The 14,372-nt window shown below is 31.8% G+C and overlaps 1 protein-coding gene across 1 annotated transcript; it reads left to right on the top strand.

Moving 5' to 3' along the window:
- The first annotated feature begins 10,966 nt into the window (after positions 1–10,966).
- LOC125807330 (protein NRT1/ PTR FAMILY 2.7-like) lies at positions 10,967–13,566 on the top strand. The gene is made up of 4 exons (XM_049487027.1): positions 10,967–11,036; positions 11,302–11,519; positions 11,892–12,436; positions 12,732–13,566. The coding sequence occupies exons 1-4, from the start codon at positions 10,967–10,969 to the stop codon at positions 13,564–13,566; spliced, it is 1,668 nt and encodes a 555-aa protein (XP_049342984.1).
- Positions 13,567–14,372: the final 806 nt, after the last annotated feature.

Here is a 14,372-nt window from a genome sequence, read left to right as displayed (position 1 = left end):
TTTTATTTTTTTGTAGTAAATGGCTAAAAATACTCCTTTACAAAGTATGAGAAAAATGACTAGTGATGATTTTTATCACACTGACATAGTGAGGTGGCAGACAATGCAATAGTTGTCGCCACTTCAAAAACACTCATTTACTTTTTGATTTTGAAGTAATACTACTTTCTTTTAACCACAATAATGTTTCTTCCCATTTATCGAATAAAAGTAGAAATTGAAATAAATAATTAATTATATCTTAATTTTTTTAAATGACAATTATTTTAAATTGTCCAGTTTTAATAAGTATAACAAGTAAAATGGTACGATGGAGGAGTATTTTGAAAGAGAGTGTTGTGAATTTAGTAGACTTTTTACGGGCTTATGTGTTAGAAGTGGTGAATGGGGCTGATTTAGATGGAATTATTGGACCGAGTAAAATACTAGAGGGTTTTATTTGAGATCCAGGCCCAATTATCAATAGTTAAATAGGAATAGGGATTAGACAGAAGAGTTACGCGTATTATGAAGAAACCGTTTGTTCCTCTCATCTTCTTTCTAAAGTCTTAACTTCTCATTCCCATTCTTATCTCTATCTCTAGTTACTTGATATTTCAGTACTTCTCCTTGTAATTCAAGTGTTGTTATTGTAATTTGGCTATCTTATTATATAATGTTTGGATATTTGTGTTGAGAATTCGAGTTTGTTTCATTGGTGCTTTCATCCAGAGGTATCTCTAATGGAAGACCATAGAGTACTCAAGGCTTCTGTTGATGATTCAATTCGTGATTCAATACAAGAGATGAATGATTCTATCCGTAAGGATCTCACTGAATTTCGTTTGATGTTGCTGGAGGTTTTGGGGGGAAAGGCTATGACCTCTTTTGAACCCCAAAATACAGTTACGAACACCAAATTATGGCAGTTTAGAGGCAAGAATCCGGAGGCTTGGATAGTTCAAGCGGAGCATTATTTTGATTTCTATAAAATTGAGAAAGATGAGAAGCTTAATGTGGCGTCGTTCTACCTTGACGATGAAGCATTGAAATGGTACCAATGGCTATTTCAGAATAATCAATTAATTGATTGGCTGCATTTCGCTGATAAGGTGAGAATTCGATTTAAATAGAAAGAATACGAGTTCACAGAAGGGAGATTCACCAATCTCGAACAGTTACCATATGTAATTGAGTACCAAAATTGTTGTGAGGATAGATTCGGTGAGTCAGATGTACTATTCCCAGGCCGTACATATGTCCATCCACGATGGAGCAACATGACTAACTCACTTTTATCGCAACATCACGGTGAACAATCGGGATGCAAAAGCAATACCAATGCGCGCAAGGTATTTGGTGAATCGTCTGATAGGCACAAAGATGCACATTCTCTCGGTACATCTAGCAAGCCTATTGAACTTTTCATTCCCCCTAATGATCTGGTAAGTTCTATCTCTAAGCTAAATAGTTGTGGTGATGATGTTAAAAATGAAGACAAGAATGATGAAGAAGAAATTGTTTCCATCATAAACAAACCTATAGAACTTGTGATTGCAAATGCAGATAAGCATTCATTCTGAATTAATTTTATAGTATCTACTCCTTGTAACCTTTCCATTTTTTATATTCATAAAGCTTTGGATGATCGCTGGAATCAATTATTTGCTTACCCTTTCGGGCTTGCTCTACGTTGGGAGGTGATGCCTTCTATTCCTTCCATTTTCCATCATGCCATGCTTATGAGTAAAGTTACTAATGATGGTCGGGACTATGTTGGCTGCTATATTATTTTTTCCTTGGACATGTGTCCTGAACTTGTTGAATGTGATGGTTATGACCTTAAATGTTTGGTTTCTTGAAGCAATTTAGTTGGAAATAAGATAATTTTACATGTATGGGATCCTGGAATACATCGGCAGCTTGTGAAGTTAAACCATTTGAATAGTGGCATTTTGTTTCACACCCAAACTCAAGATATTCTTGCGAATGCAAAGCAACTTAAGAGACCAGTTTGTGCACTAATTGTGCATCAAGGAGAATCTTTCCTTGTTGGCGGTGGAATTGAGAAGAGAGTGGTGCGACGTTGGAATTCTCAGAAATTAGATCACCAATAAATATTTGAAATCGTAAGACAAAAGCATGAGCCTGTTCTTGCAAGGTGGACAACAGAGCGATGTGGTATATATAGATGGGTTGAGGATTTGGACGATAACAATAAAATCAAATGCAGCATGTGTCATATAATTGTGCATCAAGATTTTCATGGACTGAGCAATATTCAGAACCTTGTTTCATGTTTCTATCCAACATGTGCAAAGCTTGAATTTAAAAAAAATTATTTCTTTTATCCAACCCCATGTGGTATATTAATGGCAAGTGCTAATGCCTTTGTCTGGACATATATTACATTTGCACGGTCTCATCTTGAAGTTGCTTATCATAATGTGGATACAATATTGAACCACATTAACCGGTACATCAGTGTATTGACTAAAAACAAAATGGAAGCAACATTGTCATTGGAATTTCCTTCAGTCTGTATTGATGTATTTTCACCTTATACTGTAATATTTAGCAATGCAAATGTTGCTGAGAATGCCACGTTTGATATTACCTTAGTCAGGTGGCTATTAATATATTCCCTCCAAAGGAATGCCCGGGAAGACAAAGAAGACAGAATACTTGTTAAAGCAACTCCTAACATATATCCAAGTCTTAACAAGTTCGCTGCTATGATATCCATATTGTTCTATCCGAACCTTGAGGACAAGGTTCTTATTCAGGATGGGGGTATTGTTGTGAATCAAGTAGACTTTGTACTGACTTATGTGTTAGAAGTGGTGAATGGGGCTGATTTAGATAGAATTATTGGACCGAGTAAAATACTAGAGGGTTTTATTTGGGATCCAGGCCCAATTATCAATAGTTAAATAGGAATAGGGATTAGACATAAGAGTTATGCGTATTATGAAGAAACCGTTTGTTCCTCTCATCTTCTTTCTAAAGTCTTAACTTTTCATTCCCATTCTTATCTCTATCTCTAGTTTCTCGATATTTCAGTACTTCTCCTTGTAATTCAAGTGTTGTTATTGTAATTTGGCTATCTTATTATATAATGTTTGGATATTTGTGTTGAGAATTCGAGTTTGTTTCAGAGAGGAAGCACCTCTCTTGTTTTTTACTTCTTTGACCTGGATCTTGGAGCATCCCTTGTGGCTTAATCGTGGTTTATTTACATCATTTTGTCTTAATTATTTGTTATTAGATTGCATGCCCACTAAGGTGTTGGGTTGTGCTTCCCCCCCCCCCCCCCCCCTCCCCCATGATCTTTTATTGAGTTACATAATTAAACTTATTATATTGTTAGATATGGCTGGGATAATTTGTATTAAAACGAGCTACATAATGAATCAGAACTCAACCCACCTAACATTTACCAAATTTTACTTTCTTGCTTACGTTTTTATAATTTGTTTAAGGATAAATTATCTATATACACATCTTTTTTTTCTATAATTTCCATTATTCCCTACCAATTCTAAAATTTTCCAGAATTCCTTATTTTACTTCCAAACCCCCAAAAGTTGGATACATAAATTCTAACTCTCAAAACCAACATTTATCCCTTCCTTATTTCACTTCACAAATCTCTCCTTATTTTTAGTCACAGAATCTTGGTAGTTATTTTCTCATTCACATTTGAAATTCAAAATCAGTCTCTTTTCCGTAGGTTAAGGATAGTTTTAGATAAAAAAATTTAAAAAGAATATTTATGAGTCTTTTACCTATTTTTTAAAATACTCCAAATTTATAATAAAATAAACTATGTGAACTTCAATTTTTTAAACGTAAATTAGGGGAAAAAAAAAAAGTAGTAGTAGTTGTTATTATTTGTTAATAATTAATATAATATTTGTACAAGTTTTTGCCTTTTCTGTCATCTTTTCTTTTTATTTTGTCTTTTTCCTTTTTTTCTTTTTTTGGTTTAGTAGTTGTTTTGTTTTTCTATTGTTTCCAAATCACTGTTGGGTTTGGTATTTGTATTTGATTTCTTTATTTTTGGTTAATAAAACTCACCTCGGGTGTTTGATTAAAAAGAGAATATAATATTTGTAAATTTTTCATAATTTGAGTTGGTTATGGACTCTAACAACTAATCATTCATTGAAACTAATTAGGATTTTTGTATTATTATTTAATCTTTTAATTTTCTCATAATAATATTAGTTTCAATTTCACCAAAATTTCATACAGTCTAATATTTTCCTCTTTTTTCCTGGTGTTTTCAATAATCAATTTTCTTTAATGGATTGTGTTTGTTCATGTATCTAATTGATAACTTAATTCATATTTATTGTGATACATTTATAGATACACTTTATTCCAGCTTACATACATCCTTCTTTCACAACCTTATTGTATCAGATACATTATATCAACTATAAAATGATACATTATATAAGTTATAAATATTTTTCCAGGCAAACAATAAAATACTTATCAATTTAAACGAGATACATAAATAGTAATGTGTCATGCACTAATTTTTTAGCTATGATACATAAATTTGAATTTATACTAAATGTATCAATTACATAGCAATTGTCACACGGTAATGTATCGATCTCAAATCTAATATCTTATGGACAACAATTACTTATTTAATGTATCTAATATAAATACAATACTTATCAATTTAAACAATATACATAAATAGTAATGTATCATGCACTAATTTTTTAGATATGATACGTAAATTCGAATTTATACTAAATGTATCAATTACATAGCAACTACCACACAGTAATGTATCGATATCAAATCTAACATCTTATGGACAATAATTATTTATTTAATGTATCTAGTATAAATACAATAATTATCAATTTAAACAAGATACATAAATAGTAAAATCTAAGTAGCAAAGATATTCATGATGTATCTTCTCAATTTTTTCAACAATTTTGATTCAAAATTGAAAGGATCTTCAATAAACTAAGAGTAAAATTTTGAATCTCAAAATTTTCAACAATTTTGAATCAAAATAGAAAGGATCTTCGCTGAACTTGGAGAAGAAAGAATCTTGAATCTCAAAAATTTTGATAATCTTGAATCAAAATTGAAAGAATCTTCGATGAACTTGAAGATTCAAAAGGATATTGTTTGTCCAACAACAATTTCATCACTTTTGTATCCTTCATAACTCACCTCGCTTACCCAAAATTTCGACAAAAGTTTTTGAATCAACTCTGAAAGGTTTCTTCGTTGAACGGGGTAGCAATTTGAAATTTTGAATTTCTTCGTTCTATTAAAATTTGCCTCTGTATGATTGAGAGTAAGAAGAAACATAAGCGTAATTTATGGGATTTAATTAATTTCATTATATATTTTCTTATGATGATATGATATATCAAACAAAAACAAAATTAAAATATTTTAATAATTTTTCTCATGAATTATTTCAGTTGGATTATACATTAGTCCATATCAGCCTGACGTTTAGATGAGCTGGATTGGGCCCAAATACCAGTACGTCCTGCACCTTAAGGCCATGTGATTTCTAAAGGGAAGACTTCAACGTATATATGAAACTTTATTTCTTAGTGCTCATTGTGGGTCCCTTTTCTTTTTATGAAACTTATCTTTCCAAAATCCCACCAGAAGGCCCATATTAATAGATATTTTTCGAGCTGATCATATATAAATAAGTGCTCTCCCAAAAGTTTGAAGTAATTATGTAATGACCCGGACGGTCATTTTTTGGAAATTTTCATAAAGTTACTATTTTACCCATCTCAATAGTTGCCCCGAGTAATTTCTTGATCAGTCGGTGAAGTTGGTTTGGAAATTTTGGACTATTTGTTTAACTATGGTGATTAATTTATGAGAAATTTTAAATAATTTATTTTAGTTGGTGGTTAATGGGCCAAATTCACAATTTAATTATTATCCTATTCTACTTGACCCGTGTATAAAAAAATTAAGTTAATAGGGTTTAATATAATTTAGTCGCCGTACAAGCATATTTTGGCTCAAATTCTCGAAGAGGAGATAATTATAATAATTGACAAGAATAGTTTCGGCAACAACCAAAAGCGAACCAATTTCATGAGGTAATGTAACCTTGCCCAAATCCTTGTATTCGAAATATTATTAGTATACACAGAATTGAATTGCTTAATTTTAGAATTGTCCACTGCGGTAGATTATTATTATCTTCTAATTTAATGGGGGACAAACAATCTATGTATAATGATGATATGCCATGTGTTAGTTTTATAATTTAATGTCTTATTCAATTTACTCTCATCAGAATGTTAAAGAAGGTTCTGTTCCATATGCACGAAAAGGTCTAATTTATATTTTGTATGGATATAGAAGTTAGAAGTCATGTTGTTATTACTATTATTATAATTTTATGCGGTGGAACAGAAAGTAAGAAAAGCAGTTAGATTTCTTTGTTTTGCAAATTGAGTAAATATTGTAGTGTTGACTTGGTGGCTAGGCATTGATAGCCAATTATTGGGTAATAATTGGCCAATTGGGAGCAAATCATTATAGAAGAATGAAAGTGATAACTAGGTTAAGGTTCTTTATATTATTCCACAGTAGAGATTACGGGTTATGTCCTTGATTTTGGATACGAAATTTTGATAGATTGAGACATGTAATTAAATATTACGTAATATCATTAGATTTATGGTATTGGAGAATGAAAACTTAACCCTAGACTTGAAATTTGGAAATATGAGGATTGACATGATAATTGGCATCAAAATTTAGGAACTTGATTTTAGGTTGGTGTAAGTTTTTGGGTATATGCTAGAAATATAAAATGGGTGTTGTTAGTTTCGAAATCTTATTGTGATTATCAATGTGAATAGATTGCCTTGAGTTGGAAGTTCAACGAAAAGGGAAGGCTCAAGTTCCGGAGTGAATTCTTGATTGATTGAGGCAAGTGAATTTCTAAACCCTTGTTAAGTGTATGGAATTCATGTATTTCCTTGTAATATGTGTTTAGGGTAACGAGGCTTGGTGATGGGTTGACTTGTCCACATTGATTAATTTTAATGATGAGAAAGGGATAATAAAAGGCAATGTGATCAATTGTTTGTGTGATGTGTTGAGAATTGTTTGAAAGGCTTGTTGAATCATTGTTGATGTTGTATCCTGATTGTGTTGTTGTGAATTGTGCAATGTTATGAAAATGGTTATCTCTTCATTTTTTTTGTGTGAACATGTCATTTGCATTGTTCTGAGACATGGTTGTGACAAGTGTTATGTGCATTGAGAAAGAATAAGAAAATAAAGAGGATGTACCATTTCGAGGGACGTATCGCGCGCCGCGATGGATACTATATTTCGAGGGACGTGTCGCGCGCCGCGACGGATACTATATTTCGAGAGACGTATCGCGCGCCGCGATGGTTACTATTATCGAGGGTCGTATCGCGCGCCGCGATGGATGCATGGACAGATATGTCCCCCATGGGTCCCGGACTGAGAGACAGCGGGTGTGTATCATTAGGTCAGACATGCATCACTATACTTGACATTGCATTGCACTTCTTTATTATTGGTGAACTTGATGTTGTGTGTTGCTGATCTTGCGAGTACCTTTCTATGAAACTTGTGACTGGTGAATATTGAGCTTATTGTTGAAGATATGCAATTGTTAGAGTGTTGTTGTTGAGGATATGAAACTATTGTTGTTGTTGAGGATATGAAATTGTTAGAGTGTTGTGTTGAGCTATGTGCTTTGTAAACTGTGAACTGTTATGTTGGGCTGGTACTAAGCAGGTTGTAGTTGTGGAGGTGGTAATTGATAAATATTGAGCTTGTTGTTGAGAATATATGATTGTTAGAATGTTGTTGTTGAGATATGTGCTTGTAAATTGTGAACTGCTAGGTTGGGCTGGTTTTATACAGATTGTAGTTGTGAAGGTTCGGTTAGGGTGTAAGGAGTACTTGTATTCTATCCCCTTAGCTCGTGTTTAGAGGTTTACTTGCTGACTACCGTGTGGTTTGGTACTCACCCCTTGCTTCTACAAATTTGTGTAGGTTACGAGCCTGGATTTTTGTGGTACTTGTTATTCTCTTCTTTTCTGAGGCTTCTGGGAGATTTGTGAGGTAGTTGTTTATCTTCTCAGCGATCCTTCTTACTCCTATTTATGATCTTGTTCTATTCTAGAAACAATGTCATATGAGACTTATATTTTTCTTTTGATTCAATTGTAATACTTTAGAGGCTTGTACACGTGACAACCAGATTTTGGGGGTATATTTGAGTTTCTTATAAAAATTTCCGCATTTCATTGTAATGGTTGAGTTTTAGGCTGACTTGTCTTGGTGGGTTAAGACGAGTGCCATCACGTCCATTTTTGAAAACTACACATTTATCCCTATTACCTTTTTATATTGAAAACTCTAGAAAAAACTTTACATAACTATTCTATTTTCCTATTAGGTAGAAAAGCCAACATGACTTACCATGTTTGGTTGATACGTTTCTCAATATTGTATAAAAGTTATTCTTGTATTAATTCTATACGGTGTATGGTTACATTTTTTGTAATCCTACATAATTGATACCTACATAACTTATGAGGGAATCTATGTATAAATTATGCATGATAAAAGATGGAATAAGTTATGAGGGTATTAGTTATACATGTATTAAAAAAACTACACATTTATCCCTATTACCTTTTTATATTGAAAACTCTAGAAAAAACTTTACATAACTATTCTATTTTCCTAGCTATTTTTGTTTCTTATTTCTTTTGTATACGAACAATTTTTTATTTGTTTTCATTTGAAATCAAAATATAAATATTTTATTAATATGATGAATCGGAATGTATAATTTTGACAACGCATATGCTAATCATATATTATCACCATATATTACTAAATATATTCCACATATTTAATTATTATGTATTGTTTTTTTATTTGGAATATAAATTTATATATAACTCATATATTTGGTATACTAAAAATGTACAAACAATACATGCAGCATCTTGATAGAAATTTACATTATATAAAATAGGATTTTATAATGTACTTGAAATATATTTATGGTATTTTATTTTTATAAGCTTTAAACATTAAAAAAAAAATAGAGAGAGAAAAAATAAATAGAATTCCCACTTAAGTATAGAGAAGATTTCTTTCTATTTTTATTTTTTTTTGGAAATTATACTATTTGCTTGCTTATTTATTTGTAAATAATATATTCAATAATTAATAATTTATGTATTGTAATCTCTACATAACTAAGTAATACCTACATAACTAATATTTGCATAATTAACACCAACATAATTAATACCACATAACTAAATCCTACATAACTAAACCATGCATTACTAAAAACTGCGTAAGTCTAACCAATAACCAAACAGCCCCTAACTATATTATCCTTTTTAAAATTTATCACAAATTCTTTATTCTTATAAAAATGGCCCCATTTGAATTATATTTCATATTAGTTTATTTATTTTTTTAAAAAAACACATTCAAATAATCAAATATAATTTGCAAAATCAATAGCTTGACACAAGTTCAACTTCAAAAATTTTAAATAAAGTGATATTTTTTTGTTATAGTATGTGGTAGTTCTTATATGAGATCTAATCTATGACATTATACAACTATCTATTTTGAGATATTACTTTTTTTTATTGCAATTTGGTTGTACGTCTCAGGTATATTAGTCAAGTAATTTTTAGAAACTGAGGAATATAAACCATATTTAGAAAAACATAATATATAAATATATCTTTTAACTTGACTTCGTCTGACATCTATGACATTCAACTTAGGGAGTGCACAAGTAAGCACTTAAAATTTTATAAAGTTGAAGAAGTAGACACACGCGTCCTACGGGGAATAACACACGTGGGAGCCACATAAAATATCGCATAGGACGTGAATTATATTGTCACATAGGACGTCAAGTAGGACACAAGTGTCAACTTGTTCAATTCTATACAAGTTTATGTGTCTACTTATGGATATCTAAAATTGAAGGACATGTTAGATGAAACAAATTAAATGACATATTTATATATTATGCCTTTAGAAAAAAGTATATTTAAATTCTAAATATTTTTTGCATAAAATTTAACCAAACATGACTTCAACTATAAATTTTTTAAATAAAATAAACAGTATTTTTTCATGATCAAACCACACTAAGAAAGGAAATGATTAAATGCCCTCAAATTTGAATTTTTGGTATGAAAAAATCTCATTAAAAATTATACATTCAAAAATAAAAAAGAATTTTTTAAAAAATTTATCAGCTTGAATGTACATGGTTTTGAAGTAAATCAATAAATGGGGTCCATGTAACTTTGCAATGATTTCTTTTACTCCTCCCAATGTATTGGTACACGTGTGCCCATTAAAATCCACAACTATTGACTTAGTGATGGATTCATTGGGAATTACATAAATTTTGGTTGGTTTTTTTGGAAATTTTAATACTTTATGCACAATGTACACTTAAAACTAAGCTTGAAATATTTTTTGTTTGACAAAACTACCCTTGGTCATATAAAAAAAGAAAAATACAACCTTCCTTTGACCAGGAGTGCACAGTTATCAATATATATATATTTCTATATATTAGTATAGAAGTTATAATTTGCCATTGTATTTTTGATTTAATATTCGTTGTGCCACTGATATTTGCCCTTCTATGTTTGATTTATTTTCCGTTTTGCCACTGGTCGTTGGTTGGCTTCACTCTTCATTAGTATAGAAGTTATAATTTGCCATTGTATTTTTGATTTAATATCCGTTGTGCCACTGATATTTGCCCTTCTATGTTTGATTTATTTTCCGTTTTGCCACTGGTCGTTGGTTGGCTTCACTCTTCTATATAATAATAATATTTTTCGAGCTGACCATATATAAATAAGTGCTCTCCCAAAAGTTTGAAGTAATTATTTATCCTTTGTGTTTTTCAACCATGGAAGCTCCATCAGAGGCACTATTACCAAGAAGAACCGGAGGCTGGATCACCTTCCCCTTCATCATAGGTCTCTCCTCTCTTATCTCTCTTTCGGTAGACCTGAACTTTGTTTCTACACGATTTGATTCAGCACTCATTTATTTTTATTGTTCAAATTTATAACAACGTGAAAAAATAAATAATCAAAATTAAAGCTCTAATGCTATAACGCTATCCATGTACTTTATTTGTTGCCCGTGGGCTTAATATTTTTTTACATTAACTTAGCATGTTATAACATGTTATGTAGTAATATTGAAGCTAAATTCATAACTCGATTTTGACAAAAACAGCGAGCTCAGTAGGGTGGACCCTAGCATTTGGAGGTTGGACAAACAATCTTATTGTGTATCTGATTAAGGAATTTGATGTTGAGAGTATTGATGCTGCTCAAATATCAAATTTGGTTAATGGTGCTGGAAACTTAATTCCTGTCCTTGCTGCAATTATTGCCGACTCTTTTCTTGGTTGCTTCACTACCATTTGGATTTCATCCATCATCTCATTATTGGTAACTATCAGTACTATTTGTGTTTACTTAAACTAAGTTTACTGTTCGTTAAACTAGTTTATAAGCATTTTTTTTGACTTATTTATATTTTTGTTTACTAAACGTAAAAGATATTATAAGTATGTATTAATTACGTACAATGAAACAAAATCTCCCCTGAATTTTTGGTTTATAAGTACTTTTAGTTTGACTAATTTTTTTTAAAATAGCTTTAACGCCATATCAACAATAATTATTAACTTCTTTTATTTATTCTTACGTGAACACATGTTGAATTACTTAATTTTATTATTAGATTCAACACTTTTCTTCAATGACAGTATGACGTAACTGTATATTTATAGAACCATTTTCTTTTCAATATACTTGTAGGGCACAATCCTTTTAGCTTTGACAGCTACAGTTGATTCTTTAAGGCCTAAACCATGTGAAGTTGGGTCAACCTCATGTACCCCTAAACCAAAAGTTCAATATGTAGTACTCTACGCAGCCATAGTTCTAGCAACTTTGGGGAATGGTGGTACCCGATCAACCCTTTCGACTATTGGAGCCGATCAACTAGCTGATAAACCAAGAGATCAAGGAATTTTCTTCAATTGGTTCTTCTTTTTTTGGTATTCTGCTTCTGTTATAGCATCAACAGCTATTGTGTACGTTGAAGATAATGTAAGCTGGAAAGCTGGATTTATCATTTGTGTAGCAGCTAATGTACTTGGTTCAGCCATTTTCCTAATGGGAAGCAGATTTTACACTAAATTTAAGCCAGAAGGGAGTCCATTTACCAGTTTGGCTCGTGTTATTGTTGCTAGTATTACGAAAAGAGAAATTAAACTCCCATCGACCGGTGAGGATTTCTTCCAGGGATGTAAAGTAGCACCCGAATCATTAGATGTCGTTGTACCTTCCAACACCTTCAGGTAATAAATGCTCCCTCCCCTCTGTTTCAATTTCAATTTGTTTGTCTTATTGTTTTTTCTTAGTTGGTTTCAAAAAATATTGTACTCGTTCATTTTTTTTATAGTTATAACTCATTTCATTAAAGAAATATTAATATTTTAAAGTCAATTGATACATTAATTAAGTTGGGCTCACGTGCACCTGCTTTCATAGAGTATTTATTTTGTGATAGTAGTGTGATACGTTATCCGTTCAGCTTGCGCGTATCTTTTACTTTCATTGGAGTACTGAAGTTGCTTATATATAATGATGCAGGTTCTTGAACCGTGCCGCCATTATAAGTGAAGGTGATGATGTAAAATCAGATGGTTCAACAAGTAATCGATGGAGACTATGTTCAGTACAAGAAGTAGAAGATTTCAAAACCTTAATTAAAATCTTACCACTTTGGTCAACTAGTTTTTTTCTTGGCACCACAATTGGCGTACAAGCAAGTTTGTCAATCCTTCAAGCCTTAGCAATGGACCGTCATATAGGACCCAATTTCCAAATCCCAGCTGGATCCATACTCGTTTTTGTCCTCATATTTACTGCTCTATTCCTCGCCCTGTTCGACAAATTTCTCTTTCCTACATGGAGGAATTTGACTGGCAAATCACTTTCACCTCTCCAGAGAATTGGGGTTGGACACGTGATTAATTTTGTGAGCATGGGTGTCTCAGCCTTAGTCGAGTCGAAGAGGCTAAATGTAGCAAAATCAAATGAAGGTTATAATATTGTGCCAATGTCAGTTTTATGGCTTGTTCCACAATTAGCACTTAATGGTATCGCGGAGGCATTTCATTATCCTGGACAAGTATCATTGTACTATCAAGAGTTCCCAATAACCTTAAAGAACATGGCGACCGCGATGAATTCTATGCTTATTGGTATAGCATTTTATTTGACTACTGCTCTAATTGATGTTGTTAGAAGGACAACTACATGGTTACCAGGTAACATAAATAATGGAAGATTGGACAATGTGTATTGGGTATTGGTTGTAGGGGGAGTATTGAACTTTGGTTACTATGTAACATGTGCTTGGTTTTACAAGTATCAAAACATGAAGGAAGTGGCGGATCATAGTGATTTTCCTTCTCATGAGTGATTCATGGGTCAAAAAGAAAAGGCATAATACATAAACATGACCCTTAATTTGGCATCAATTGTCAACTATGACCTTTAACCTTGGGTGTACACAAATAGACATTTAAACTTGTATAAAATTGAACAAATAAACACATTCGTCCTACATGGCACCCTACATGGAAATTTTGTGTCCTACGTGTATTATGTCATGTAGGACGACATGTGTGTCTACTTGTTCAATTTTATACAAGTTTAAGTGTCTACTTGTGCACACTCAAAGTTGAAGGGCATAGTTGTTCGTTGAAGTCAAGTTAAGGGTCATGTTTATGTATTATGTCAAAAGAAAATAAAATGGATGATCATGATTATTGATCATGAAAGTAACAACACTCTACTGTCTGTACCTAGCTATGTACTCCTCCATTTCAAGAAGAATGATCTAGTTTGATTTGACTCGGAAATTAAGAAAATAAAGAAAACTTTTCAATTTGTGGCTCTAAATTAATGTTATGTCAAATATACCAAAATGTCTTTTAATTTTGTGGCCTTAAACATGTCATATGAAAAGCTGAAACTAAAGTGTTAGCAAAAGAGGAAAGAAATCATTCTTTTTTAAACAGACTAAAAAGAAAACGAGGTCATTCTTTTTTAAACGGAGTGCTTAATTTTTAACGTACAAAGAAAGGGCCGGGTTTTGTTAACGGGCAAGAAGAAATATATGAATGAGATGCGATGCATGATTCTACTGAAGGTAAAAAAAAAAAAAATACATCCAAAAGTATACATTTATGCTCTGTTTACTTTTGGTATAAAAAATACTCTTCA

This window comes from Solanum verrucosum, unplaced genomic scaffold (genome assembly GCF_900185275.1).
Source record: "Solanum verrucosum unplaced genomic scaffold, falcon-dt-bn FXZP01000183.1, whole genome shotgun sequence".
Taxonomy (NCBI): domain Eukaryota; kingdom Viridiplantae; phylum Streptophyta; class Magnoliopsida; order Solanales; family Solanaceae; genus Solanum; species Solanum verrucosum.
The sequence above is the reverse complement of the archived record's forward strand: the minus strand, read 5'-3'. Positions and strand labels throughout refer to the sequence as shown.